At 39.1% G+C, this 26,609-nt stretch overlaps 2 protein-coding genes across 4 annotated transcripts in view; one reads left to right on the forward strand and one right to left on the reverse strand.

Annotated features, from left to right (window-relative positions):
* ptchd4 (patched domain containing 4) overlaps positions 1-26,609 on the reverse strand; it is a 189,900-nt gene that overhangs the window by 66,194 nt on the left and 97,097 nt on the right. The window lies entirely within an intron of this gene.
* Positions 1-26,609, forward strand: part of opn5 (opsin 5) — a 102,568-nt gene that overhangs the window by 60,448 nt on the left and 15,511 nt on the right. For all 3 annotated transcript variants that reach the window (XM_051960673.1, XM_051960672.1, XM_051960674.1), the window contains one exon: positions 25,880-26,050. In XM_051960673.1, coding sequence (XP_051816633.1) covers positions 25,880-26,050 — 171 coding nt within the window. The remainder of the gene's footprint in view (positions 1-25,879; positions 26,051-26,609) is intronic.

The following is a 26,609-nucleotide window of genomic DNA, read 5'->3' on the forward strand; positions in this document are numbered from 1 at the left end:
TGGTCAGATGAGACCAAAATTGAACTTTTCAGCTGCCATACTACATACCATGTTTGGAGGAGAAATGGCACTGCACATCACCCAAAAAACACTATACCAACAGTGAAGTTTGGAGGTGGAAGCATCATGGCATGGGGTTGTTTCTCATCCCAGTCTCAGTTAGCGTGTTCAATACTTTTTTTTTTTTTCCTGTGTTATCGCACTTAATTCCACATAATCATTATTTATGGACCTGAACGTTGTGATTTCTTGTTCATGTGTGGATTATTTGAGTTAATACCAATGTCTGGTAGAAATTTTGTTTGAATTGCATCTTTGGAAATAAATGTGATGAGAAAAAGTTGACTCGTTCAATACTTTTCCCCACTGTATGTGTCAAATTTAAACAGCTACAAGATATTCATTGTCTAATTCTTTTATTGATTCAAGTGTTTTTGCTCTTTTGTTTGTACTAAATCTAGGTTGCACGATATGTGATTAATTTGTTGTTGCCACCAAACAGTTAAGAAATCAGTCACATGGACGAATCACATTTTTGGAGGATGCTGAGCACTCGTTCATATTGTTTGGTGTAACCTGTAAGTTCAGTCTCTCTGAGGTAAATGCTGCAGCAGCAATTGTGCCATCTGTATCACGGCAATTGTACTGCGTGTTGATATTGTGGTATTTTGCTGCTGCTTTAATGCGACAAAGAGAACATTTCAGCTGCTGCTGGTGACACCAGTGGCCTCCAGATGATAGTAGCAGCTCTCTCACAGCTTGGAGTGGAAAGCATCAAGAGTTTTGTTTTTTCCACAAGAAAATCCAACTATTTGTAATGTTTTACTCCCATTTTGCCCAATGCATGTTTATTGTTGGCTGTCAGACAACTGGCAGATGAGTGACTTTCCCTTCAGAACAGCCTGGAGACAGACATCTGTCAGTCTGGATGTGGTTGGATTTAGACAAGTTCTAAATATTCTTCAAGATCACTTGAAAAAGTTTGATGGCTTGAGGAAGGTGGAGAGCTACACCCCTAGATGTCATTGAATCATCGCAGGTTTTCTACAAGCTAGAGACAGCTCTGCAAACACCTGGCATGTTCAGAGGTGAGGGTTTGTCACATAATGTTTTCTGTTAGGCCTGCAGTTGAGCATCAAGAACTGGTTTCAAATGTGCAAATTTCAAGGGATTACTGAGAAAGTTTCATTTCGATTCTGTCCATCAGGCACTTAACACATTTCACTAGCACTAGCAGTAAACAGCGTTCTGCAAACAGCTGCAGTTCATCTCCTGCTATCCGTCAACCTCATTGCATAAAAAACCTCTATCCGTTCATTATCTATACACCTGTCTCAGCTGACTTAAAGTGAAGGCAGGAGAGACTGTGGACAGGTCGCCAGTCTGTCACAGGGAGACTAACGAGTAAACTCGCATTCACGCCTACAGACAATTTAGAGTTACCAATTAACCTCAGTATGTTTTTGGATTGTGGGAGGAAGCTGGAGTACCCAGAGAAAACCCACACATGCACAGGGAGAACATGCAAACCATGCAGAAAGATCCCAGGCTGAGGCTGGAACGCGAACCGGGGATCTTATCGGTACAAGGTGACCGTGCCAACCACCTTGCCGCTGTGCAGCCTATAAAATTAATAGACACTTTAAAACACTGCACTGAAAATGCCACTTGAACCCCAAGCAGTTTCAGGCTTTACTCCTTACACATTGTTAGTCACTGTGGCCTATAGAAAATCCTATATGTCTGAGGAAGCAGCACAATCATGCTTAGAAGTAAAGAGCCAAAAAAAAAGAATATTAAGTGCATTAATTCTTCAATAAATCCTAAAAAAAAAGAAAAAAAAAACAAAGCAGAATTTCAGTGATTCTTTGTTTTACAAAAATTTGCAAAACCTGACATTGACATGTACATTTTTGAAGCCCTCACAGGTGTTAGCAATACTGGTAGAAAATAAAAAGACAAAAACAAAAAGGTGACTACCATACACTATAGATATACTCCATACTCTCTGCTCTATGTGAACACAGCCTGCAGTTCAACCAAATTCCGCTGAAAAGTCTGTGTTGTTTGTAGCCGAGTCTCCAGTAACTTTGTGGTTGTGTCCAAAATGCAGATTTTTTTGTTTTTCCACATTCATTTGTTTATGGAAATGTTCGACGAGTAGTCCGGTGCGGACTGTTGTAAACAAGAAAATCTGACCGGTGTTTCTTTTTCTGTGTTTCCAGCTGATGAATAATGAATTTGGGCCACTTTTTAAAGCCACTGGCGGGTGTGAGGGTTCAAAGGGATACAGCAAAAGTATGCATATTTGTGAAGAATAACCAGGAAAATATACTTTAGCATTAAACACGAAATGAAAGAAAAGAAAAACATTTTTTTTTCAGTGTAGACATTGTTAATGTGGTAAATGACTATTCTAGCTGGAAATGGCTGCTTTTTAATGAAATATCTACATAGGAGTGCAGAGACCAATTTCCAACAACCATCACAGCTGTCTTCTAATGGTCCATTGTGTTAGCTAATTTTTGAAAGGCCAATTGATGATTAGAAAACCCTCATGCAAATATGTTAGCACATGAATAAAAGTGTGAGTTTACCTGGAAAACATGAAATAGCCAGGGTGATCCCAAACTTTACCATTTAAAAGTTTGGGATCACCCTGGCTATTTCGTGTTGCTATATGTGTATACAGGGTGTCCCAAAAAAATGTATACACACTTTAAATAATTGTAAGGTAGTGTCTACAGATACGGACCCGTACCCGTAGCCCGATACGGCACTTTCCATTTGCCAGACAGATACAGACCCGTACGCGAGTCTCGCGAGTCAAGAAGCTGCTAACCACTGCAAACTGTTGAAAGGTAAGCAAAGGTTAAGGTTAGGTTTAGTGTTAGGTTTAGGTTTAGGGTCCGTACCTGTAGTACCGATGCTATGGGTCCGTACCTCCAGCGTCTACCGGGAGTCACGGACCAGATCTCGCGTATCCGATTGGCAAATGGAAAGTGCCGTATCCGTAGGCCACAGGCTACGGGTACGGGTCCGTACCTCTAGCAACTACCTAATTGTAAACTAGGTGTTTATTGTAAAATTTATTTAATTTTCAACATGTAAAAGAATTTACAAACATCATTCTATTGTTTTGTCACTGCCTGTTCTCAAACTGATGTCAGTTTGAGACGTTGTCGGCAGTGTCTGGTCCAGACACTGCCGACAACGCAAAGCGATGGAGTAGCACACGTCATGAAACAATTCCCTTGGTATTTGCGTGCATTCACATTCAGTGGTTGCTCTCAATTCAGTGACTGTTGCCGGTCTCATTGCGCAGACTTTGTCTTTTAGGTATCCCCATAAAAAGAAGTCTAGTGGAGTGAGGTCAGTTATCAGCTGCTAAAAGGTGTATACATTTTTGGGGACACTGTATATACAGCGCTGTCCGCTGTCATTGAGGCAATTGAAAATGTACTCCCAGGATCTGCTGCACTGTTGTCATAAATGTCATCAGATATCTTGGTGAGACACTCCTCTGCTGTGTATCCAGGCAGGCTGACATTTTTTTGAACAGATGTTCCTTTTTTCTTTTTCTTGGAATCCTGCAACTTGTGATGCTTCCTGAGTTGTCCTACAACAAATGGCTCCTCTACTTTCGCTGTTATCTCCTCACAACTCATCCATCCTTCTCCTTCACCTCCTGCATAGCATGCTGCTTAATGTGTGTAGTATGAGGCAATTTTGTCTTTGCAGCTGAGGGAAATTGCACTTCCTGTGCTCTGGAACAGCTTGTTTGCCTTTATAAAGGGATGATGTTGGTGTCATGCGGTGGAATCTGGTTGCTGAGCATGAAATTAAAATGTTCATCAGTATGTTGATGGAGTTTAGCTGCAGCTTGTTCAATGATAAAGAAGGAAAATGTCAATGTTTTCCATCATTTGGAAACCTTGGTACAGGTCTAGATTATTGATCCAAAGTTGAGTGAAAAACAGTTAATTACATACAAGTTGGCAGGCCAGATTAGCTGCAGAGGCTATTTGAAAAGTGAGTATAGGTATTAGAAGAAAACCCTAAAAGGAAAGTGCAACTGTGTTTGTTTTTTGGACATCTGGTTAAAATGCTATTTGAAAAGTCACACTTTAATTCATCTTGAATGCCTCTTAGACATTTTCTTTCCCATTTACATTCATCTATATTTATGAACTAGAGATTTTGAGTCCATAAAATGGATGAAAAGTGTGCTGGGTACATTTTCAGAAGTGCAAAACACTGGAGGAGAGAATGTAAAAGTTACATAAATGTTTGCCGCACCTGATTTATCAGCTTTTACATCAGCACCGGCTGCCGGCCAAAAGCCACATTTAAATCTACTTTATTGAATTAGTTTTACAACCACAGGCATCCGCTTTAAACAATGTGAACTGATGTTTGAGGGATGTGCCAGCACCGCCCTACATGCTGTAATCCATAATTGATGAGAAAACACATTCGGACTTGCATGGACTGAACAAACAGGGGACATCTCCATTAGACAGGCCACTTTGATTAGAAAAAAAAACAGTGGCAGCAACTTTGTAAATGAAGGGTTAGGGTTAAGCTTAGGGTTAGTGGTTCCTGAATAGTGGTTTTGAAGCTGAAGCTCCCAGTTCAGTGAGACAGGAGGTGCAATGTCTTTTAGCTTTAATGCAAATTATATAGTTAAGTTATATTAAAAAAACGGTACAATTGTAGTGAACTAAGACATTTACTGTAGAACCCAAAACCGTTTTTGTACCAGGCCATAAATATGTTTATCTCCGCAGTAAAGTTGACCAGTTTAACATGCAGATCTGTAGGGATTGATCATCTTTTGACCTTTTTTACATGTTAACCGTTACAAAAAAACTGTAAATATTGTCCACATAAAAAAATCTGTACTTTTTAAATCGTATTGTATTCCTTTACAACATTTAACCATAAAATGGTTGTATTTTTTTTTTCTTTTACGGTACTTGAACCGGCCAAAAAAAGTTTTACATATATTTTTGCATTGTTTGAAAGACATTTATGTTTGTGTTATTTTAATTATTGTTCCTGTTTTGTTAAATTGCAGATAGTATTCAATAACATTACACAAAAATATTTCTAAAAAATATATATATGTTGACTTTAAAAAAACAGGGTAAGCTATATATATTGTTCACATCAAAAATCTATATTTTTACAAATCACAATCATTTATTATTTTAGTGACCATAAATAGCACTGTTTTACTTTAGCAGTCAGCTAATGATATTATTAGTTCACATATATTTCCCTTTATTTTCACGACTTTTACAGTTTTTTGAGCGTTGCAGTATTTCAGTATTTTTTTCCTATCACTTTTGCTGCCCGATTTTTGTCCTTCTTTCCTTAATTTTTCTGTCTCACTGGTTGCTATTGTCACCCCTCTTTTAATCTTTTTAGCCCTTTTTCATAGTAATTGAATGATCCTGAATTTATGTTTCTTGTGAAACAATATTTTAACCATTATTGTGTATATCTTGGTAAACTTTACTGTGAAGCTGTCAGTAAATAAATTTAAAAAAAAAATAAGAGTAAGGACTGTTTGTTTGTTTATCTTTTTATTTTTTGTTTTGTTTCTTTTGTTTTCTGGTTTGTTTGTTTGTTGTTTGTTTGTTTTTAAATGTTTTTCATTTGTTTGTTTTATTGATGGGTAATTAATAGTCGGGAATAACACAGCACCTGACCTTCTTCAGTTTAATATCACTGCTTGCTAATCCCTGTCCCTGTCCGTCCTGTTTTGTCCTGTCCATCCTTTGTTTCCCCTGCATATCACTACTGAGGTGTAGCACTGCCCTCCCTGGCTCATAATGTGGAATTCTAATAAAGAATATCAGCTTAGCTTTCAGGTAGGGCTGGTTATGGTCACACACATGCACTAAATAATAAAATATTTGGCTGCAAGTCTAAAATAAGCATTAATCTCATCAAATGTTGACGCCCTTTCTGTGGAGTTAAACAATGAGAACAAATGCAGATAAAAGGAGAAAAAAAAGTAAGGACTAATGGTTCTTAATTACAAATGCCGGATCAGTGTGGTTTAAATTATTGTCATTTTCAGACTTTCTAGGCTCTATTCTGACATTGATTTGCTCTACATTTACACTAGAAACTCATTAACATATGGAGAAATCAAGATCAGGAATAGTGACATTAGAATGTGTCAGAGGAATCCAGATTTGGGCTTTTACAGCCGAAATTTTCCTCCGATGGTGGGCATTTCTTTTGAACCCCCTTACCTGGTTATATTTTCCCCCTGACTGGATGATCCATTACTGGGATTTACTGAGGAACATGTCAAACATAACAAATAAGAACAGATTAAAATCTGCAGTGGTATTTAATGAATACACAGATTTAGGGTGTTCCAAAAATGCAGGAAGACAACGTTAAGAAAAAAAGTGGACAAAGAGGGAGGTCAATTCAGAAGAGGATTTACAAAATTACTTTATTGGTCTGTAGCAGTGTAATAAGAAAGGATTTTTTTTCTTTCCATTCTTTCATATCAGCTCAGACAGCCAGAAATATTAATTGGCTGGATTTTTATAAAACTTTTCTACCTTCTGTTCAATCAATATCTCATCTTCACCTCTTTCTTTTGAACTCTATGGCTTTTCAGACGTGCAACACACATCAAAACAGCTTCGGTCTTATTTGGCAGCGATTTGGGCAGCTCACACATGCAAACATACAGTGGAAATAATTAGTTGTTTGACAGAAAAAAATTAAGGAACGACCTCTTTGGATAATTAATTAATCATCTTTACTAGTTTTTCAAGCAAGCATTGTGGAGATTTTTTCACTCTTTAAGTAGTTCATGCTCTTGATACTAGGTTTGAACTCAGTAAAGCGTAATAATGCTGTGAGTTATTACGCAATTTACAAGAGTCTAAGGCACACCTGTGCACTAATCATGGTGCCTAATCAGCATCTTGATATGGCACACCTGTGAGGTGGGATGGATTATCTCAGCAAAGGAGAAGTGCTCACTATCACAGATTTAGACAGATTTGTCAACAATATTTGAGAGAAATGGTGATAATTGTGTATGTGGAAAAACTTTAGATCTTTGAGTTCATCTCATAAAAAAATGGGAGCAAAAACAAAAGTGTTGCGTTTATATTTTTGTTGAGTGTAATCTGGGTTTCTTTCCTTCACTCTACTAACAAAGCCTTTGGTGTGCCCGACCATGTCTGCAGCTCCATCAGTGCAAATACTTGTGCAATTTTCCCACATAAATCCTCCCTGGTCAAGATATTCCAATGTGACCCGAAAAATTTCCTTTCCTGTTGTTTGTTCTGGCACCACCTTGCAAAATAGGAAGTTTTTCTCTAATGGCATCTCCATTCACACAAAACGCACATTGACCAACAGCTGACAATGTCCATTAATATCCGTACACTCCAAGTTGCAACACAAATTTCCTACTGATGCATATCTTTTCCAAAGCCTGTCTTTCGATGTCATCAATATGCCTCTCAATTGTGTTATCAGAGAGCAGGACTTTAGCTATGTCTTTAACCGCGTCAGGGCCGAGCATCTCACTGACAATGGCTTTGTAGGCAGGTAGTATTAATGTCTCTGCCGCAGTGTGGGACTTTTTTCGATTTAAGAACGAGTTCAGCAACCAGGTAACTAGCTTTACCTAATTGTAAACTAGGTGTTTATTGTAAAATTTATTTAATTTTCAACATGTAAAAGAATTTACAAACATCATTCTATTGTTTTGTCACTGCCTGTTCTCAAACTGATGTCAGTTTGAGACGTTGTCGGCAGTGTCTGGTCCAGACACTGCCGACAACGCAAAGCGATGGAGTAGCACACGTCATGAAACAATTCCCTTGGTATTTGCGTGCATTCACATTCAGTGGTTGCTCTCAATTCAGTGACTGTTGCTGGTCTCATTGCGCAGACTTTGTCTTTTAGGTATCCCCATAAAAAGAAGTCTAGTGGAGTGAGGTCCGTTATCAGCTGCTAAAAGGTGTATACATTTTTTGGGGACACTGTATATACAGCGCTGTCCGCTGTCATTGAGGCAATTGAAAATGTACTCCCAGGATCTGCTGCACTGTTGGTCATAAATGTCATCAGATATCTTGGTGAGACACTCCTCTGCTGTGTATCCAGGCAGGCTGACATTTTTTTGAACAGATGTTCCTTTTTTCTTTTTCTTGGAATCCTGCAGCTTGTGATGCTTCCTGAGTTGTCCTACAACAAATGGCTCCTCTACTTTCGCTGTTATCTCCTCACAACTCATCCATCCTTCTCCTTCACCTCCTACATAGCATGCTGCTTAATGTGTGTAGTATGAGGCAATTTTGTCTTTGCAGCTGAGGGAAATTGCACTTCCTGTGCTCTGGAACAGCTTGTTTGCCTTTATAAAGGGATGATGTTGGTGTCATGCGGTGGAATCTGGTTGCTGAGCATGAAGTTAAAATGTTCATCAGTATGTTGATGGAGTTTAGCTGCAGCTTGTTCAATGATAAAGAAGGAAAATGTCAATGTTTTCCATCATTTGGAAACCTTGGTACAGGTCTAGATTATCGATCCAAAGTTGAGTGAAAAACAGTTAATTACATACAAGTTTGCAGGCCAGATTAGCTGCAGAGGCTATTTGAAAAGTGAGTATAGGTATTAGAGAGCAGGACTTTAGCTATGTCTTTAACCGCGTCAGGGCCGAGCATCTCACTGACAATGGCTTTGTAGGCAGGTAGTATTAATGTCTCTGCCGCAGTGTGGGACTTTTTTCGATTTAAGAACGAGTTCAGCAACCAGGTAACTAGCTTTGAGGGCTTTCTCATTTACCTTTGTGGTTGTTCTCATAAAAGTTGCCTGTTTCTCTGTGTTTTCACGCCTGCAAACAAATAGTCTATTGACTTGTTTTGAAGCGATGGGTGTTTCGTTACGAGACGGTGTTTAGGCTCGCTTGATGCCATAGCACTGTTGGACAACATCTCATCACACACCAGGCATAATGCAGTTGGTGTTGTCTCATCCCCGGTGAAAGTAAATCTGAACGAAAGATAGCTTTCATTGTATTGCCTCGAGCTCACCATCTTTGCTTTCTTTTTACCACCACTCATACGAGGGCCTTCACCTGGGTCCAGGGCCAAGTTCAGAGTTCAGACTTCTCCATGAATGTCACCACGACCTCTTGCATGCATCACTAATTCTCTTGAAGGAACGAAGCAACTGGCTACCTGTTGCCATCCGGGTGAATATTACATTACTCTGCCAGTCATTATATATTACAGCACAGACACTCGACAATGACAAAATATTTGCGGATAATAATTAATGAATGTTAAAAATGTTAAAAAAATATACAACTGCATAATTTTTATGCAGGAAACAGACCTGAATATGAATGAGCACAATGAAATGTCAGTCAGCTCCTCGTTCAGTCGGCCTTCCTGCAAGTTACATCAGGTTGTTCTACGCATTTTATTGATTCATATACTCACAGTGCCACAAGAAGCCACCAGACAAATGGGATAATGTCATTTCCATGGCTATTTCCACTCCTGATGAGAACAGGATCAGTTTAAGTCCCTTCACAGCTCTTGGAAGCTGACATCTGACCTCAGAGGAATGTTCTGACATTTAGATTTTTTCTTTGTATTCTCTATTGACAGGATGCAAATTGACAGGTGCAAATTGTGAGGACATTTGTGTAAAAGATTGTACCCCCTCACCCCTGTACCGAGTTCCTGCAGCAGAAAGTTACCTTTTGTTGTTAATGACACCAGTAGATGTTAAATGAAATGCAGTCAACGTTCTGTATCTCATGCATCCTGGACATCCTATATCTAAGAATATCCACAATATTTGACACTAGTGTTGGCACCGAGCATGAGAGTGTGGAGATGCGTCTGGCTGGGTCTGTTTTTCTTTTTCCCTGAGATCCCAGTTTAACCCCTTCGTTAGTCACATTCCAATTTGGAAAGCCTGACTTCATTAAATAAAACAGATATTTATGCTTGTGTGGGGTTTATGTTGGGAATATGTGTTGCACTTGGATTGGGTTGGAAAGGAGAAACATTGAGGCACAAAGTCCCATCCTTTGGATTTATTGTAAATCCTTGAACTAGAATTAGTCCGAAGGCTCTTATAGCCAACAAAGAAAGTCAGGTTATGTTCCAGTCCATTCAGTAAATGATTTCTACATGGACATTGCTTCATATTCTTACATACCTTCTTAAAATGTCAATCTTAATTTAAAAAGTTTTAAATCAGTCTGCATTTGTCTATGACTTAACTAGTAGGACTGTGGTATTTACCCAGCAAAATCAGATATTTGATGAAAATCAAAACATCTGTCTTTATTTTATACATTTATGTACATCTTAGTAACCACAGTCCTTTGTTAAACATCAGATTGTAATTCCAGAGGATCAGAATTTATTTTGGTTCTTTGTGAATTGGACATCCAACAAAACAGTTCTGCTAGCATGCTGATAAAAAAAAACAAAAAACAAACAAAAAAACAAAACAGTAAAACTTTCTGCTAACAAAATGGTATCTTTTACCACTATGGTTTTATGCATCGTTGTTCTCTTTACCATTCTTACTAGAGATTTTTTGCAGTTCTTCCACAGAACCTGCTTTTTGTGAACTGTTGCTCAGAAAGCTTTTCATTTCTTCACAAACCACACTGTTTAACTGACAATAACTTGAATTAATCCTATCATGGTTGTAAACATTGCAGTAAATAAATTTTAACAAGAGATAGTTTCATGGCCATTGGTTAGAATCAGTGTATACAGTGCCTTGTGAAAGTATTCGGCCCCCTTGAACTTTTCAACCTTTCGCCACATTTCAGGCTTCAAACATAAAGATATAAAATTTTAATTTTTTGTCAAGAATCAACAACAAGTGGGACACAATCGTGAAGTGGAATGAAATTTATTGGATATTTTAAACTTTTTTAACAAATAAAAACCTGAAAAGTGGGGCGTGCAATATTATTCGGCCCCCTTGCATTAATACTTTGTAGCGCCACCTTTTGCTGCAATTACAGCTGCAAGTCGCTTGGGGTATGTCTCTATCAGTTTTGCACATGGAGAGACTGAAATTCTTGCCCATTCTTCCTTGCAAAACAGCTCGAGCTCAGTGAGGTTGGATGGAGAGCGTTTGTGAACAGCAGTCTTCAGCTCTGCCCACAGATTCTCGATTGGATTCAGGTCTGGACTTTGACTTGGCCATTCTAACACCTGGATATGTTTATTTGTGAACCATTCCATTGTAGATTTGGCTTTATGTTTTGGATCATTGTCCTGTTGGAAGATAAATCTCCATCCCAGTCTCAGGTCTTTTGCAGACTCCAACAGGTTTTCTTCCAGAATGCTCCTGTATTTGGCTCCATTCATCTTCCCATCAATTTTAACCATCTTCCCTGTCCCTGCTGAAGAAAAGCAGGCCCAAACCATGAGGCTGCCACCACCATGTTTGACAGTGGGGATGGTGTGTTCAGGGTGATGAGCTGTGTTGCTTTTACGCCAAACATATCATTTTGCATTGTGGCCAAAAAGTTCGATTTTGGTTTCATCTGACCAGAGCACCTTCTTCCACGTTTGGTGTGTCTCCCAGGTGGCTTGTGGCAAACTTTAAACGAGACTTTTTATGGATATCTTTGAGAAATGGCTTTCTTCTTGCCACTCTTCCATAAAGGCCAGATTTGTGCAGTGTACGACTGATTGTTGTCCTATGGACAGACTTTCCCACCTCAGCTGTAGATCTCTGCAGTTCATCCAGAGTGATCATGGGCCTCTTGGCTGCATCTCTGATCAGTCTTCTCCTTGTTCGAGGTGAAAGTTTAGAGGGACGGCCGGGTCTTGGTAGATTTGCAGTGGTCTGATACTCCTTCCATTTCAATATGATTGCTTGCACAGTGCTCCTTGAGATGTTTAAAGCATGGGAAATCTTTTTGTATCCAGATCCGGCTTTAAACTTCTCCACAACAGTATCTCGGACCTGCCTGGTGTGTTCCTTGGTCTTCATGATGCTCTCTGCACTTTAAACAGAACCCTGAGACTATCACAGAGCAGGTGCATTTATACGGAGACTTGATTACACACAGGTGGATTCTATTTATCATCATCAGTCATTTAGGACAACATTGGATCATTCAGAGATCCTCCCTGAACTTCTGGAGTGAGTTTGCTGCACTGAAAGTAAAGGGGCTGAATAATATTGCAGACCCCACTTTGCAGTTTTTTATTTGTTAAAAAAGTATAAAATATCCAATAAATTTCATTCCACTTCACGATTGTGTCCCAATTGTTGTTGATTCTTGACAAAAAATTAAAATTTTATATCTTTATGTTTGAAGCCTGAAATGTGGTGAAAGGTTGAAAAGTTCAAGGGGGCCGAATACTTTCACAAGGCACTGTAGGTTCTTTACACTCTGAGCGTCAGCTTTCTAATAAGTTCAACTTAATCGTTAGTAGCTACAGTAAAGAAAAGGTCTCCATATTCTTTCAGCTTCTTCCTATATACTATGAGTGCAGCCCTTAAGGCCAAGGTCAAATAACTGCTGACATTTAATTACTGCCTTTCAAAAACAGTTGAGAAACTTCAAAAACATAACCAAGTTCTGTGAATCTTTACAATAAAGACCCTGCATCACTCTCCAGAGCTGCTTTTAAATCCACCATTTCACCTCGAGGAAATTTAATCGGTAAGGCCATCAGTGGGGTTTTCTTATCTGATGAGGTTTCACCTCATCTGCCTGTTCTGTATGGATTCTAGTATTGGCACAGATCAGCTTGGGATGCTGACCTGTGATTGCCCCGCTCTCTGCAGACACAGGCCAGTTAAGTCAACAGGGAACACATGTGCCCTGAAAGTGAACAAAGTCGGGTTGTCCTCCCATGTGATTCCCCTGCAGCTACTTTTCGCAGTAGTCCTGGCTCACAATACATGTTTTTCATTTTCTGTCTGCCTTGTGATTGGAAGAATGACATCGCCAAACTGAGAATAACTGAGGAATCTTATTCCAAAGTGTCAAAGGGTCTTTCAATTAGTCGGGTACTGTCTTAAAGGTCACAATGCAATTGGTGCACTAATGATCTGCAGACAAGGTAACAAATTGACAAAAAAGTGTCTTAGTAGAGTGCTGGGGCGACCATGTGCAACCAAAGTGGCCACAATGCTTCTTGGCATTGATTCTCCTAGTCTCTGGAACTCTACTGTAGGAATAAAGCACCATTTCATGCAACTCTAACTTGGTCAAAATCTCCTAAGCCTTGACTGGAATCACTTGGAGTCTGTTGCTTGCTTTCAGACCTTCAAATGCTTTCCTGATGTTACAGCTTGACAGTTTGCCCACAGTATGTTACACACTGCATCTCAGTGATTCAGGGTTCTATTTTAAGGGCTTCACCCTCACATTTACTGCGCACACTAGCACGTGGTTGACAGCAGTAACTACAATACTGTTAATGTATGGTTTGCATGATTCAGATGTTTATGCCTCCGTCAATAATAACACTCTAAAAATACAATCTGTGTGATCTGTTTCCTTACTTGCTACTTTCTTGTTTTCGCTAAGTCTAAACCTAGAAGGATGTGATCACTTCAGTGGCTGGTATTTGCGATGTTCATCTATATGTCAGCACAACTTCATTGACTTCATGAGGCAATATCAAAGAAGGAACATTAAATATGTGCAAAACCTCATGGTTTGCCACCATCCCAAGAAACCCAGGATTGTAAGAGTCTGAAAACTCATGATTCACTTTGGTTCCAACATTCCTAGACTCTTGATCAAGAACTGATAGGGGGAATACAAAGAAGGGCTCTGTTTTCAGACTCTAACACCACTAAAATATTGTGGTTTTAGTCGCAAGCTTATTTTGATCTGGTAGGCTTGTTGACATTGATTAAATAGAGACATGAGAACAAGAAATAGCAACTTTTTGGGGCTGCATGCTCATGAGAGGGCAACGTGACATTGCAGAATAACTCTATAATTAAGTATAGACTAGATCTGAATGAGATAAACAATGGTTTTACAGTTTAGAAAAGACTGAAAGCTTTGTGAGACATAATTTATAGGTCAGATGTTGAAATCTTGAGTGACTGTTTGCTGTTAAGTCATTTACTTATTACTTTATATACAAAGAAGCAGTGATATGGGAGCAATTCAGAGCTTTTATGGTAAAGTGGTAAATGCGGAGAATACTATGGACTTGATCTTATTTGTATTTGAAACAAGCCTGTAATTTAAAAAAGGCTTTGTGGTATCAAGGCAAGTTGAGGATGAGCTAAAATCATGTCAGCAGCCTTGTCTCCACCAGCAGCAGCTGTTGTAAGAGATAAAGCTCTGTTAAACTGCACTGTACACTTCCTGCTGAAAATTAAATGTAGACAAAGTTAGTGGCGTACACAGTTAGTGGAGCTGTTCTAGTCAAACAGCCAGAAACTCGAAAAACGAGATCAAAAAGTCTTTGCCAGAACATATGACTCCAACTTAGTTTTGGCTGAAAACTTAATGTTCTGAAATGTTCCGTGTGTGTGTGTGTGTGTGTGTGTGTGTGTGTGTGTGTGTGTGTGTGTGTGTGTGTGTGTGTGTGTGTGTGTGTGTGTGTGTGTGTGTGTGTGTGTGTGTGACAATAACTTTCCCCACTGGCTCATAATGACTGTACGCTAATTTTGTTCGGCTCTGTGAAGTGAAGTCAGGTCTCAGTAGGTTAAAATCAGGATGTTTTTTTGTCGTGCCTTTACATCTGCTTTTTCACTTTTTCCTCTTGTGCATCTTGTGCTAGTCTTCACTGGAGTGCAATCAAGTAATCCATTTCTTCCACTTAGACTGACTTTATTAATCCTCAGTGGGAACTTCAGGTGTTACAGCAGCATGGATATTCAGTAAAGGGATTAACAATAAGACAATACAGAATATTAGGATAGGGTATAGAGTGCAAAAAAAAAGAAAATAAAATAAGATAAAGAATTATATAAAATAGAATTAAAAATTAAAGCTGCAAGCAGCGTTGAATGGGTCCTCGCATCCTTGCTGATCATCAAGTCCAAGCATGTCCACCAGGTGATGCTGCGACTGACAGTTTATTTTGGCCTATGGATGTCGTGAGGGCCAGAGTCTGATCACACATGTAAATTTTCTGCCAGATTGGAGCATGTACAAGCTAGTTATTCAGCATGTCCTGTCCATCCATCAGGTGGCACTATGACTAACTGTATATTGGTCTGTTTCATTCATCAGGGCCAGACTTTGATCACATATGTAAAGTCTGAGGCAGAGTAGAGCATGTACAGGCTAATTATACATTACTCCCTGTCCATACATCAGGTGGCGCTATGACTGATTGTATTTCAGCATATAGATGTGACGAGGGCTGGAGTCTGAGAATGAGAACAACTTTATTGTCATTGCACACTTTCATATACAATGAAATTAATTTGAGCTGCCTTGCCAATAGCAACTCAGGCCGCTGCACCTAAAGCGCGCTGATCACACATGTATAAGGCAGATTGGAGCATGTGCAATCGAGTTACATGGCATTTCCTGTTTCATGACGAAATGTCAAAATTGCAGGGGCTACCATTTCTACACCGTCAGATTTTTGCAGAACATTTTGAAAACTTTTGATCAGCCATGCCTAATGTACAACCTGACCAAATTTCCGCTCTCTCAGGGTTACCCTGTTTGAGTTTATAGCTTTTAAAGATGTCAAAAAAATGACCGAAAATCATCGAAAATATGACACATTCATTCAAAATGGCCAATTTCCTGTTGGGATTTGGGCATGTGTGTCAATTACATTTTTGTACATCTTGACAAGCTACATATCTGTACCAAATTTCTAAATGATACCTACTGGCCGTAGTTCCCGTTTGAAATTTTCTAGGTGGCACTATGGAGCTATTTTGCTACACATGTGCAATTCCCCTTAAATGTTAAATGTTTTGCCGGTCCTGATGTGTATGGCAATTTTGTTGAGCTTGTGAGCATGCCAAACCTGTCTAAAAGTACTTTGTCACAGCAACAATGCACTGCCACAGCAACGGTATTTTCTGATTAGTCACAATATTCACACTGTGGCATTGTCAAAGTGTGAATACTGTGCCAACCAATTTCCAGAATGATATGACAAAGTTTTGGGCCATAGTACTTGCAAATGTAATGACATTAACTTCCTATTGCCAATAGTTGGTGCTATGAGTATTTCTAAATTTATGAGTTTGGATGTGTTCAGGCCTGGATTGTTGTCCATCATATGAAGTTTGGGGTCGATTGGATCATGTGCAGCTGATGCCAGCAGGTGGTGCTATGATTGTGAATGCATTTCATCATATGGATGTTATCAGGGCAGGACACTGATCATGCATGTCAAGTTTGAGGCAGATTGGAGCATGTTCAGGGCATTTACACAGCACCTGATGTTTCATGGCAAAGGATTAAATTTCCAGAGGCCGCCACAGCCATTTTGATAACTTTTGATCACTGAGGCAAAATCTGAGGTGATTTGAAGTTATGCCCCTTGAGTTTATAGCTCTGGAAAATGAGCAAAAATCCTGAAATTTCAAACAGTCAGTTCCAAATGGTGGACTTCCTGTGAGGTTTAGGATATGGCTAGTACTGGCTTCTTTGTTCAGTCTGATGTACTGCATATGCCTATCAAATTTGGTAGCTGTCGGTGACACGTACTGGCCATAGCCTCTGTTAGCCTCAACGTTATTGAGCCGTTTTGACTCACAGCTCTGCAATTTCCCTAAAATATCAAAATATTTGCAGGTCCTGACGTGTGCAAATTTTCAAGCGTTTTTGAATAGTTTTAGGCCTTCAAGTTTGCTTTAAAAAAAACCAAAAACAAGAAGAGGATGATGAAGAACGAGAAAAAGAAACCCATGGGTTTCAATAGGGTCTTCGCACCATTCGGTGCTTGGACCCTAAAAATCAACAGAATATACAGGAGTGATACAGAAATGTGCAAATGAACAGAATGTATAAATGAGAATGTGTTTGGACATGCAAATGATTTAAGTAGGTGCTGATAAGTTTGCAGATATAGTGAATGATGTTTAGAATGTAAATTCCTTTGATAAAAAGCCCCTTTCATTTGACAGTCAGTTATATATCACTGGCAGCTTATAGTGTGTTTTTGCTGCAACAATGGTGAAAAAGGTCTCAGTTTACAAAAGTAATGTCATGTTTGCATATAAAATGCTAATACTGCTGGTTATTTCAAAGACAGATCTTTGTGCTGAGATGATGAATGATGACAAATGGAAGCTGGTCCACCTCTTTCACTCATCAAGTCTCTTTAGACCAGCAAGTCTTTGATTCCTGCAGCAAAGCATTGAAGTACCTGAGAAACATGCCTTGAGTTGTAGGTTACCTTGTTCAGAACAGTATGAGGTGTTTTTTTTACAGACGCATCAGACTGAAAACAAAATGGTTCACTCCATTCTTTTTAACTTTGATTTGATTTTTGCAACTGTTAATTGGTAACATATCCTTGAGGTGACACTTTTTTATAAAAGGGTTTGATGGTGTTAGATCAGGCTTTCAAATATATTGATCAGATGTTCTTATGTAAACACTCATCTTCTCTGTAGAAAAGCAAAGGGATTTTTGTTGGATTTTTCCTGTGCAATAGAATCAGTCTTCAGTTTGTCAACAGTTTGTATCTTAAACACTAGTGTTGTAGTACTCGAAACCACTCTTTGAACTCACTTCCCGTGATGTAACTTTTAGGGGCCATGTTGTTTGTGGTGTTTAGAAATGACCCTTTCATATGTCTATCCTTGGTGGTGAGCTTTGAATAACAAAGTATTTTACCTCAGCACTTTCTCAGGGAAACTCCTGTAGTTTGGCCTTTCAGTGTGTGAAGACAGAGTGCTGTTTTTTTTCTTTGCATTTTAGGTGCTGAAATTTGGCATAGTTTTTTTTCTTTCTATTTTAAAAATAGTGATTATCAGGTTAGGCTGCACAGTGGAGTAGTGGTTAGCACTTTCGCCTTGAAGCAAGAAGATCCCCGGTTCAAACTTATAAGATACCCAGTTTGCGTCCCAGCCTCAGCCTGGGATCTTTCGGCATGGAGTTTGCATGTTCTCCCTGTGCATGCGTGGGTTTTCTCCGGGTACTCCGGCTTCCTCCCACAGTCCAAAAATATGCTGAGGTTAATTGGTTACTCTAAATTGCCCGTAGGTGTGAATGTGAGTGTGATTGTTTGTCTGAATATGTACCCCCGTGACAGACTGGCTACCTGTCCAGGGTGTCCCCTGCCTTCGCCCGAGTCAGCTGAGATAAGCTCCAGCACCCCCTGCGACCCTAGTGAGGATAAAGCGGTGTATCGAGGATGGATGGATGGATGGTTATCAGGTTTTTTTCTTTTCACAATAATACACTTGAAAAAATCATCCAAGTTCAGCTTTATCTGATTTATTTATTTGTGGTGTAATATAAATAAAGAGAAACACTGTTCTAGATTTAGCTTGCCGAAAAACTACATTGAATAAGTGTTGAATTAAATAGTTAAGTTAAATTTAGTATGGTCTCAGTCTTGACTCGGCCTTGCTTTATCTTGGTCTCGGTCTTGATTCAGTCTTCACCCCTCAAAGTCTTGCGCTTGTCTCGGTCTCAGTACGCTGTGGTCTCGGCGATGTCTTGGTCTCGGCTTAGGTTGTCTCGATTGCAACACTAATAAACACCCCTGCTCAATTTTCCCCAAAACATACAAGTTCAGATCCACTGTACAGTCTTATCGCGGTGCTTGACAGAGTGTGTTTGCATGGAACTCAAAGATGCAACCTACTGCATATGTATGTTACGGAGTCCTCCAAGTGGACTCCCTTGGACTTTAAAGTTACTATAATAACAACTACGTGTCTGTAGATATCCACAGTTGTCCATGTGCACATCTGTATTGTATACATCAATACATGAACCACCAGTTCCTCGTAGTGTGCACTTTGAATTGGACTTTATAGGTTTACTACTGAAGTAAATTCTCAAGGAGACAGTGTTAGCAAAATGAAATGAACAAAATTTTCCCAATCACCTGTTTGGCACAGCTTGAATTCTTCCTTTTTCTTGGTCCAAGTTGTTTACATAGAGCCCAGTAGGATGAATGTAGAGTACCCTTACAGTACATTTTTTCATAGTGCAATTAACACTGCATGATAGCATCCTAATTTCCTCTCCCTGCTATGCAATAATGGCCTTCTTGTTTTCTTAGCTACTCCAGCCACAGCTGCAAGACGTAAACATCAGAAACTCCATACTGATGATTTTTGAGTAACTACACCCAACTTCTTCAAATCACATTCAAAAAAAGAAACCTGTAATTTACAGAATAAAATAGAAAATGACACACTATATAAAAATAATATATCTTATCATGTAGCATGTTCCTCTGAATTATATTTATTTCACCCCATTGTGACATGCTCTACATTCTTGGGAACATTAAAAAACTCAAATGTATCTCATATACATTTTGCCATTGAATAAAGGTTAGGCTTCAATCCAGTATATTCTAGTCTCACCGTAAAAAACACAAAAAACTATTTCTCTTCTTTGCATTACCCTTTGACAGACTTAACCTTAATTGATTTTTGTGGACTGTCATAGTTTCTCCCTTTGATATCTATGTCCCACTTCCTCTGTCACGAATCCCTCACTGGCTGTCTTATTAATGATTTGGTCTCACCTTTTCCAAAAGGAGCTCTCATTATTTCATAGTCCTTTAATGTCAACACTCGCTTTGCAGTCCTGTTGGATTTTTCATTAACCTCCACTTTTAACATGAGCAGGAACCTAACTAAATTCTACATTAATTCCTACTGTTTCTTTACTCAGAATAATCAAAACGACTTCCACCAAAATAATCTAATAATAATTCTTTTGTATTGAAACTGAGCCAATCCCTCAATTTTTACATAGTCTATCTGCTGTCACCCTAAAAATATAACAACTATGCATTTCTGCTGTAAATGCAAATAATTTTTCATTAATTTTAAGTTTTGCATATGACTACATCCGATTCAGGTATTTAAGGTTCTGCTCTGACACATTCACTCCCAGAACCTTTAGAGCCATTAAATAAACTTTGTTTTCTTGAACCCAAATTCCAATGCTGTCTCCATTACTAACACGTTCTCCTTCATGTTCCATGAGTTGGAAGTCAACATTGGACAGTTCTTGAGTATACAAGAACTGTACTTGGCAGAACAAAGGAAAGAAATATTGTAGTCTCAGAAATGTATTGGTTAAGGTGTGCTCAATCTTAGATAAGCCATTTTCAATATGAAATTTTCTACTATTTAAATCATGAAATTTAGATTTACAGTTGTACTATTTCTTTGCCAGAACTGCACATTTCACTCAAAATTTTAGTATTCCAGGCTTTCATTTTTAATTAAATTAACTGGATAGTGCATTAGCTAATTCATCATGGCGTATTTTTATAGATTGAAGATAAAATGTTACAGTTCCATGGCTTAGACTCAATTGCAGGCAAAGAAGCACGGCAGATGAGCTTAAAATTAACAGTATTTATTTACAAAAATGCAAATATTACAGGAAGCACGATACTAGAAGTGCAGAACCAAGAGTAGCACACAGCGGGATGGGACTCACTAAGCCCGCTATGGGACCAAGGACAACACACACGGAACTCAGTGCAAGGGAACAATCCAAAATAGCAGAGCAAACTCGAACTTGGTAATAAGGGAAGAGCGTGCTAGTGTGAAAGATACACACAAAGTGAAAGAGCCGCCGACTAATTTGGCGTGAGGCAAAACTAACAGGACACAACGAATGCTATGGGTTTTACACACATAGATAAGTAAGTTGCTGCTTACACTGGTGCTTAAAGAAATTGCATCACTTTTAACAATGTAATTATTGTGCGAATACCCAGAGCATATTGCGCATATTTGTTAAAAACTGCATCAGTTAAGAGCTACATGAATAGGTGAGAGTGCAATATCAGCTGTTACTTTTACTGATATGAGAGAGACTACAACCTTTCAAAAGCAGCAGCTGTATCTGATTGAAATTGATCCCTTTAAAATTAATCATTGTGTGCAGTGATGCACCACTCCCAGTGCCCCTGTCACATTTGGAATGCTCCCTGGAAGTCCGTTATATAAGTTTTCAGCGACGTGCATTGGATCTCCTCCACTGTGTCAAAACTGCGAGCCTTCAACTTGAATTTCAATTTCAGAAAGAGGAAGAAGTCGGGAGAAGCCAAATATAGGGTGGATAGAGAATTGTAGTTGTCTTGGTGTGGATATAAAACCTGTATGTTTTTTCAATACACTGAACAGCTGGCATGATGGCAGTTCAGTTAAGTTGTGCCAAATTCAGCTGACCCTGCCATACGAATTTATGGTGCACAACCCTATTGATGCCAAACAAAACAACATACACTATATTGCCGAAAATATTCCCTCACCCATCCAATTAATCAGAATCAGGTGTTCCAAACGCTTCCATGGCCACAGGTGTATAAAATCAAGCACCTAGGCATGTAGACTGCTTTTACAAACATTTATGAAAGAATGGCTCGCTCTCAGGAGCTCGGTGAATTCCAGTGTGGAACTGTGATAGGATGCCACCTGTGCAGCAAATCCAGTCGTGACATTTCCTCGCTCCTAAATATTCCACAGTCAACTGTCAGTTGTATTATAAGAAAGTGGAAGTGTGTGGGAATGACAGCAACTCAGCCACCAAGTGGTAGGCCATGTAAACTGACAGAGCGGGGCCAGTGGATGCTGAGGCGCATAGTGCCAAGAGGTGGCCAACTTTCTGCAGAGTCAATCGCTACAGACCTTCAAACTTCATGTGGCCTTCAGATTAGCTCAAGAACAGTGCGCAGAGAGCTTCATGGAATGGGTTTCCATGGTCGAGCAGCTGCATCCAAGCCATACATCACCAAGTGCAATGCAAAGTGTCGGATGCAGTGGTGTAAAGCACGCCGACACTGGACTCTAGAGCAGTGGAGACGCCTTCTCTGGAGTGGCCAATTGCACTTCTCCATCTGGCAATCTGATGGACCAGTCTGGGTTTGGCGGTTGCCAGGAGAACGATACTTCTCGAACTGCATTCTACCAAGTGTAAAGTTTGGTGGAGGGGGTTTTATGGTATGGGGTTGTTATTCCTGGTTGATGCACTTTCTTTAAACACTAGTGTTTACGTTAGTTCCTGCAGACAGTGATATATTTGCTTCCTGTGGTATTCATGTGGCTGTTGATGGTGTTCTGGGACAAAAGGATGGCCTTAACTGAAGACAGTAATATTAAGTGAAGAGATCTATTGAAGCTGTCGGGTTAACAAATAGACTCTGGTGGGAGTCCATTAACTCACAGATAACTCACTGACTATCCATTAGGGGGGACTTTGTTCAGTCTTATAGCATGATCGAAACACAAGAAAATCCTTAAAGCATGCATGCAGTGTATTTTTCCTTAGATGTTATTTAACTGAAATTACATAACTGAAATATATTAATTGAAAAGTATTTACATATTGTATACCTTGCATAATACATACATACTCCATTCTTTAATCATCACTAATCCTGCCTGATTGACCTGTTCTGTCATTAGGCCTTTTAGTGAGTCTTACCAGCAAATGGTGGGCTCTTCCTCATCATCATCATCGAAATAATATAGTAAGCAAAAACTAGAATTTCTCGTAGTAATATATTTCATATCCTGTTTTTGTCATTCAAGGCAGGATTCCTGTAAGAAGGCTCTACGGTAACAGTGAAAGCTAGCTGGCATTAATCTTCGCTTGCCAAAATCCCACTAAACAATCCAGATTAGACACACTCCAGATCAAGCCAAACACATTAACATTATGAATATTCTCCATTACTAAAATTAGTTTTTGCCCAACAGGATCTAAAGATTATGAGGCCATTCATTTGGTCAAGAGCATCTTGACGACTATATGAATATGCACTTCCTCAGGAATTATTCAAAGAATTGACGGTCGCTACAGTCAAGCCAACATCTCCTCTTGAGCAGCACTCTTGATAAACTGAAGTTCCTCACTTCAGTGAAATATGATGTGAGCATTTGTGAAGCTTTGAAGGTGACTTTTTTTTTCAATTTCCCTTTACTTTCACACAGTCCATCAACAGAAAGCAAATCTCGCCACAGGCATTTTTTCTCTTTCTGCCTGATTTGTAGAGGCTGAAGTTATTGCAGTGACTCACAATATGTAAATGATGAATTTGTTGTAACTGCTGTTAAGCTTCAGAATATATGAGCAACTGTATGGAAATGTGCGTACATCCCCTGCTGTGCTTTGAGTGATTCCAAGAAACATTTGGCTCATCATGTCTGCAATCTTGCCCAGAGGTTTTCATTTTTATCCCGTCTATGCTGCTCGAGGCCTGGCATTTGGCCTGTGCAGCCCTCTAGCAAGAGGCTTACTTCGGACACAACAGTTAGGGAGTCACTGTGGGAATACACTGGCACTTTGTGCTGAGCTCAATAGGCCTTGTTGTGTGTGACGGGTATTCCCACCTCAAACAGAGAGGCAAATCTCATGAAAATGCCCGACACTTTCATATTAAGCAGTGTAAATTTCAAGGAAGGTTTCTTGCAAGAATTGCCTCTTTTATTTTGTGTTCAGGTCAACATTAGTGTTGCTTTCCTTCCATTTTGTTGTTTACATTTATGCTCTTCAGGAAAGAGGAGCTCATCGGTTGTCACAAGTGTTGTCACATGTTCCCACTTTTTATAGGGCAGATGTCGGCACTGATTTTTAAAGAGTAAAAAATAGTAGCAAATCTCTGTGGTTCTCACAGTACAACAACATTTAAAAAAAGCAGTCAAAGTCATTTTGCTTGTGTTGTACGTCGCTTTGGACAAAAGCGTCTGCTAAATGAAATTGTAGAACTGTAGAATTTTCAGTATGCAAAAAACAAAATGGACAGGCATGTGGAGTTCTTGGAGATTGTGCTAAGAACTCTACAAATGAGACTAAATAAAACTGTTTCAACCTTTGAATCAGTAGTATGTCTGGTGTAAGAAGGGCAAGATCATTGTCAGAACAAGAAAACCACCCAAACAGTCAAGCATGGAGGTGGTAGCATCATACCATTCAGGTGTTTTGCTGGTAAATGTGTTCATTTTGCTGGTATTGTGGATTTCTTGATATACCCAGTCATATGTAACACTATGACCATATAAGTTTGTAAACTGAACCTTAGAATCATTGCACTTGCTAGCAAGACAATGATCCCAAGACTACTTCCAAGTCAACTTAATTTTGGCTCGGGGGTCATTCCAGAAACATCTTTGAGCGGCCATCCCTGTTGCCAGATGTGAATCCAAGCAAACAACTTGGGAGCATGTAAACTCAATAATCTTGAGAGCTTTTGCAGTGATGATTGGGCTAAAAGAGAGATTGACAGAGAGAGAGAGAGTTTCGGACTTGGAGAATTTTGTCTATGGACATTTCCAGAAACTTGTCGTTGCTAGCTATGTTACTAGCTATGCTTTCAATTATGCCCTCTAAAATTATTTAGATAGGTGTTATTGCATTTAGTGTAATTGTTTGGCATGACTTTAGTTAACATTTTCATTAAATTATAAAACCAGAGTGTCTTCCAGATTAAGGTGGGTGAACTATTTTGATTGAAACTCCCATATGGGCTTATTTTATAATTCCTTACCATCTCTAAGTGAACAGTATAACAGGGTTAGAATTTGATAGCATTTTACTGAATCCCAATCAGGGATGTTAAGGATTAATCTGTTATCGATTAATATTTGTTAATAACTTAATTCAAAATATATTACACCATATGGTAGAAGACTAAGGACTTGCGTGTCCAAAAATGTGTTGTAGATTAGCTGTAGTACTTGGTTGTGCCACCAGAGCCTGTTATTGTTTGATACTTTAGTGACCCAGGGAGGCAGTCAGTCTAACTACTGGCCATTTTGTGTTGGCAAGCAGAAAGCATTGTGGGAGTTTAACTGGTAAAGTGCCACCATGAGAAAGTTTCCAGTAATGCTTGATGTCTACTGACTAGATCTTTCTTTTTGTAAATAAATTGCAGCATGCTACAACAGCATTAATGTAGTCCAATGAGTAGTTGTGTAAGCCATAAAAGCGGATCATTTCATGTGACCTAATTTGATGGAGGATGGAATGATTAATCAATTAGTGATTGCTTAGGCTGCCAATTATTGGTTCAGAAAGTAGCTCAAGACATGTGTCCCTTAACACAGTCCTCTTATTAAATCCTTTTGAATCCCTCAACAAATCTTGAATTAAGTTCAGTTTTTACCATCTGTAAGTAAATAAAGTTAAAAAAAAATGTCAAGCTACTCTTACCTACCTGTATGGATCTAACAGAAACTACAGTAAGAAGGACAGCTTAAATGTTAATTGAGGGATGTATAAGTGCTGAAGAATGATTGAGTCCAATGAAAATGTCAGTCACATACCAGTCTTGAATTTATCTATCAAAAAACAAAAGCTGACCTAGTCACCGGCTGGTCTGGAAACAGCTCAAGGTCCCCCAGGAGGTGCTGGAGGAAGTTTACAGTTTCTGTTGCGAATCAACTATACAGTTTGAAGAATTAATGTAATGAAAATGCAAGTGTTTATGCAGAGTAAACCACACATTTATCTGTGATCAAAGAGTTGTACTCATGTCTATCACAGGATGATTTGCAACAAAATTCTAACTCCAAATATCGATTTTCTCCAACCCCACACCAACTCTGCCTCTTTGTTTTCATCCTCTTCCTGTTCCCATGTGTCCTCTTCCTCCGTTATCATTTCATACCTCTTTGTGTTTTATCTTCCTCCTCTTCCTTTTTGTCTTGTTTTTCCCACCTTGTTGCTTTCTTGCAGTGACAGGAAAGCCCTTTTTTGTCATATCTAGTTTCTCCCACCGCTGGTTGTTCGGCTGGGAGGGCTGTCGGTTCTACGGGTGGGCAGGTTTCTTCTTCGGCTGTGGGAGCCTCATCACGATGACGGTGGTCAGCTTGGATCGATACCTCAAGATCTGCCATCTCCGATATGGTGCGTCAGGAATTATCCATTTTTTTGTCAAAAGTCCTGAATGTGTATTGTTTTGCTTTCCTTAATGAAAAATATAGAACTGTCTGCAATTTAGACCTAACCCTATGACAGGAAAATTCATTCCTAAAGATTAAAATAATTATACACTCAAATTTAAACAATTGTACTTACAAATTAGAAAGATTACAACTAGTGCTCCTTCAAGGACTACAGAGGCTCTTTGTACTCCTCTTATGTGTTCTAAATGATGTGCTTCTGTTGAATAGAACATGTTTTTTCCTATTTTGCACTGATCATATTCTGTTTTTAATTCATATTACACACTTTAGAACCAAGAAATATTACAGTAACATCAGGAAATCTGAAATTTAAGGTCCTTTTGATTTTTCTGTAGGGGCATGTAAACTATACTACTACAGCAGTGTTTCCCACATAATTAGATTGTATTTGTGTCAATAGCTGATGAGGAGAGGAGGAACGCCTACACTTGTTTAAATTAAGTACCATGTAGAAGAAGTTCCTCTGCAGAAATCTTCATTCTATTTGATACCAAACAGCT

The sequence above is a fragment of the Acanthochromis polyacanthus genome, chromosome 16 (assembly GCF_021347895.1).
Source record: "Acanthochromis polyacanthus isolate Apoly-LR-REF ecotype Palm Island chromosome 16, KAUST_Apoly_ChrSc, whole genome shotgun sequence".
Classification (NCBI taxonomy): Eukaryota; Metazoa; Chordata; class Actinopteri; family Pomacentridae; genus Acanthochromis; species Acanthochromis polyacanthus.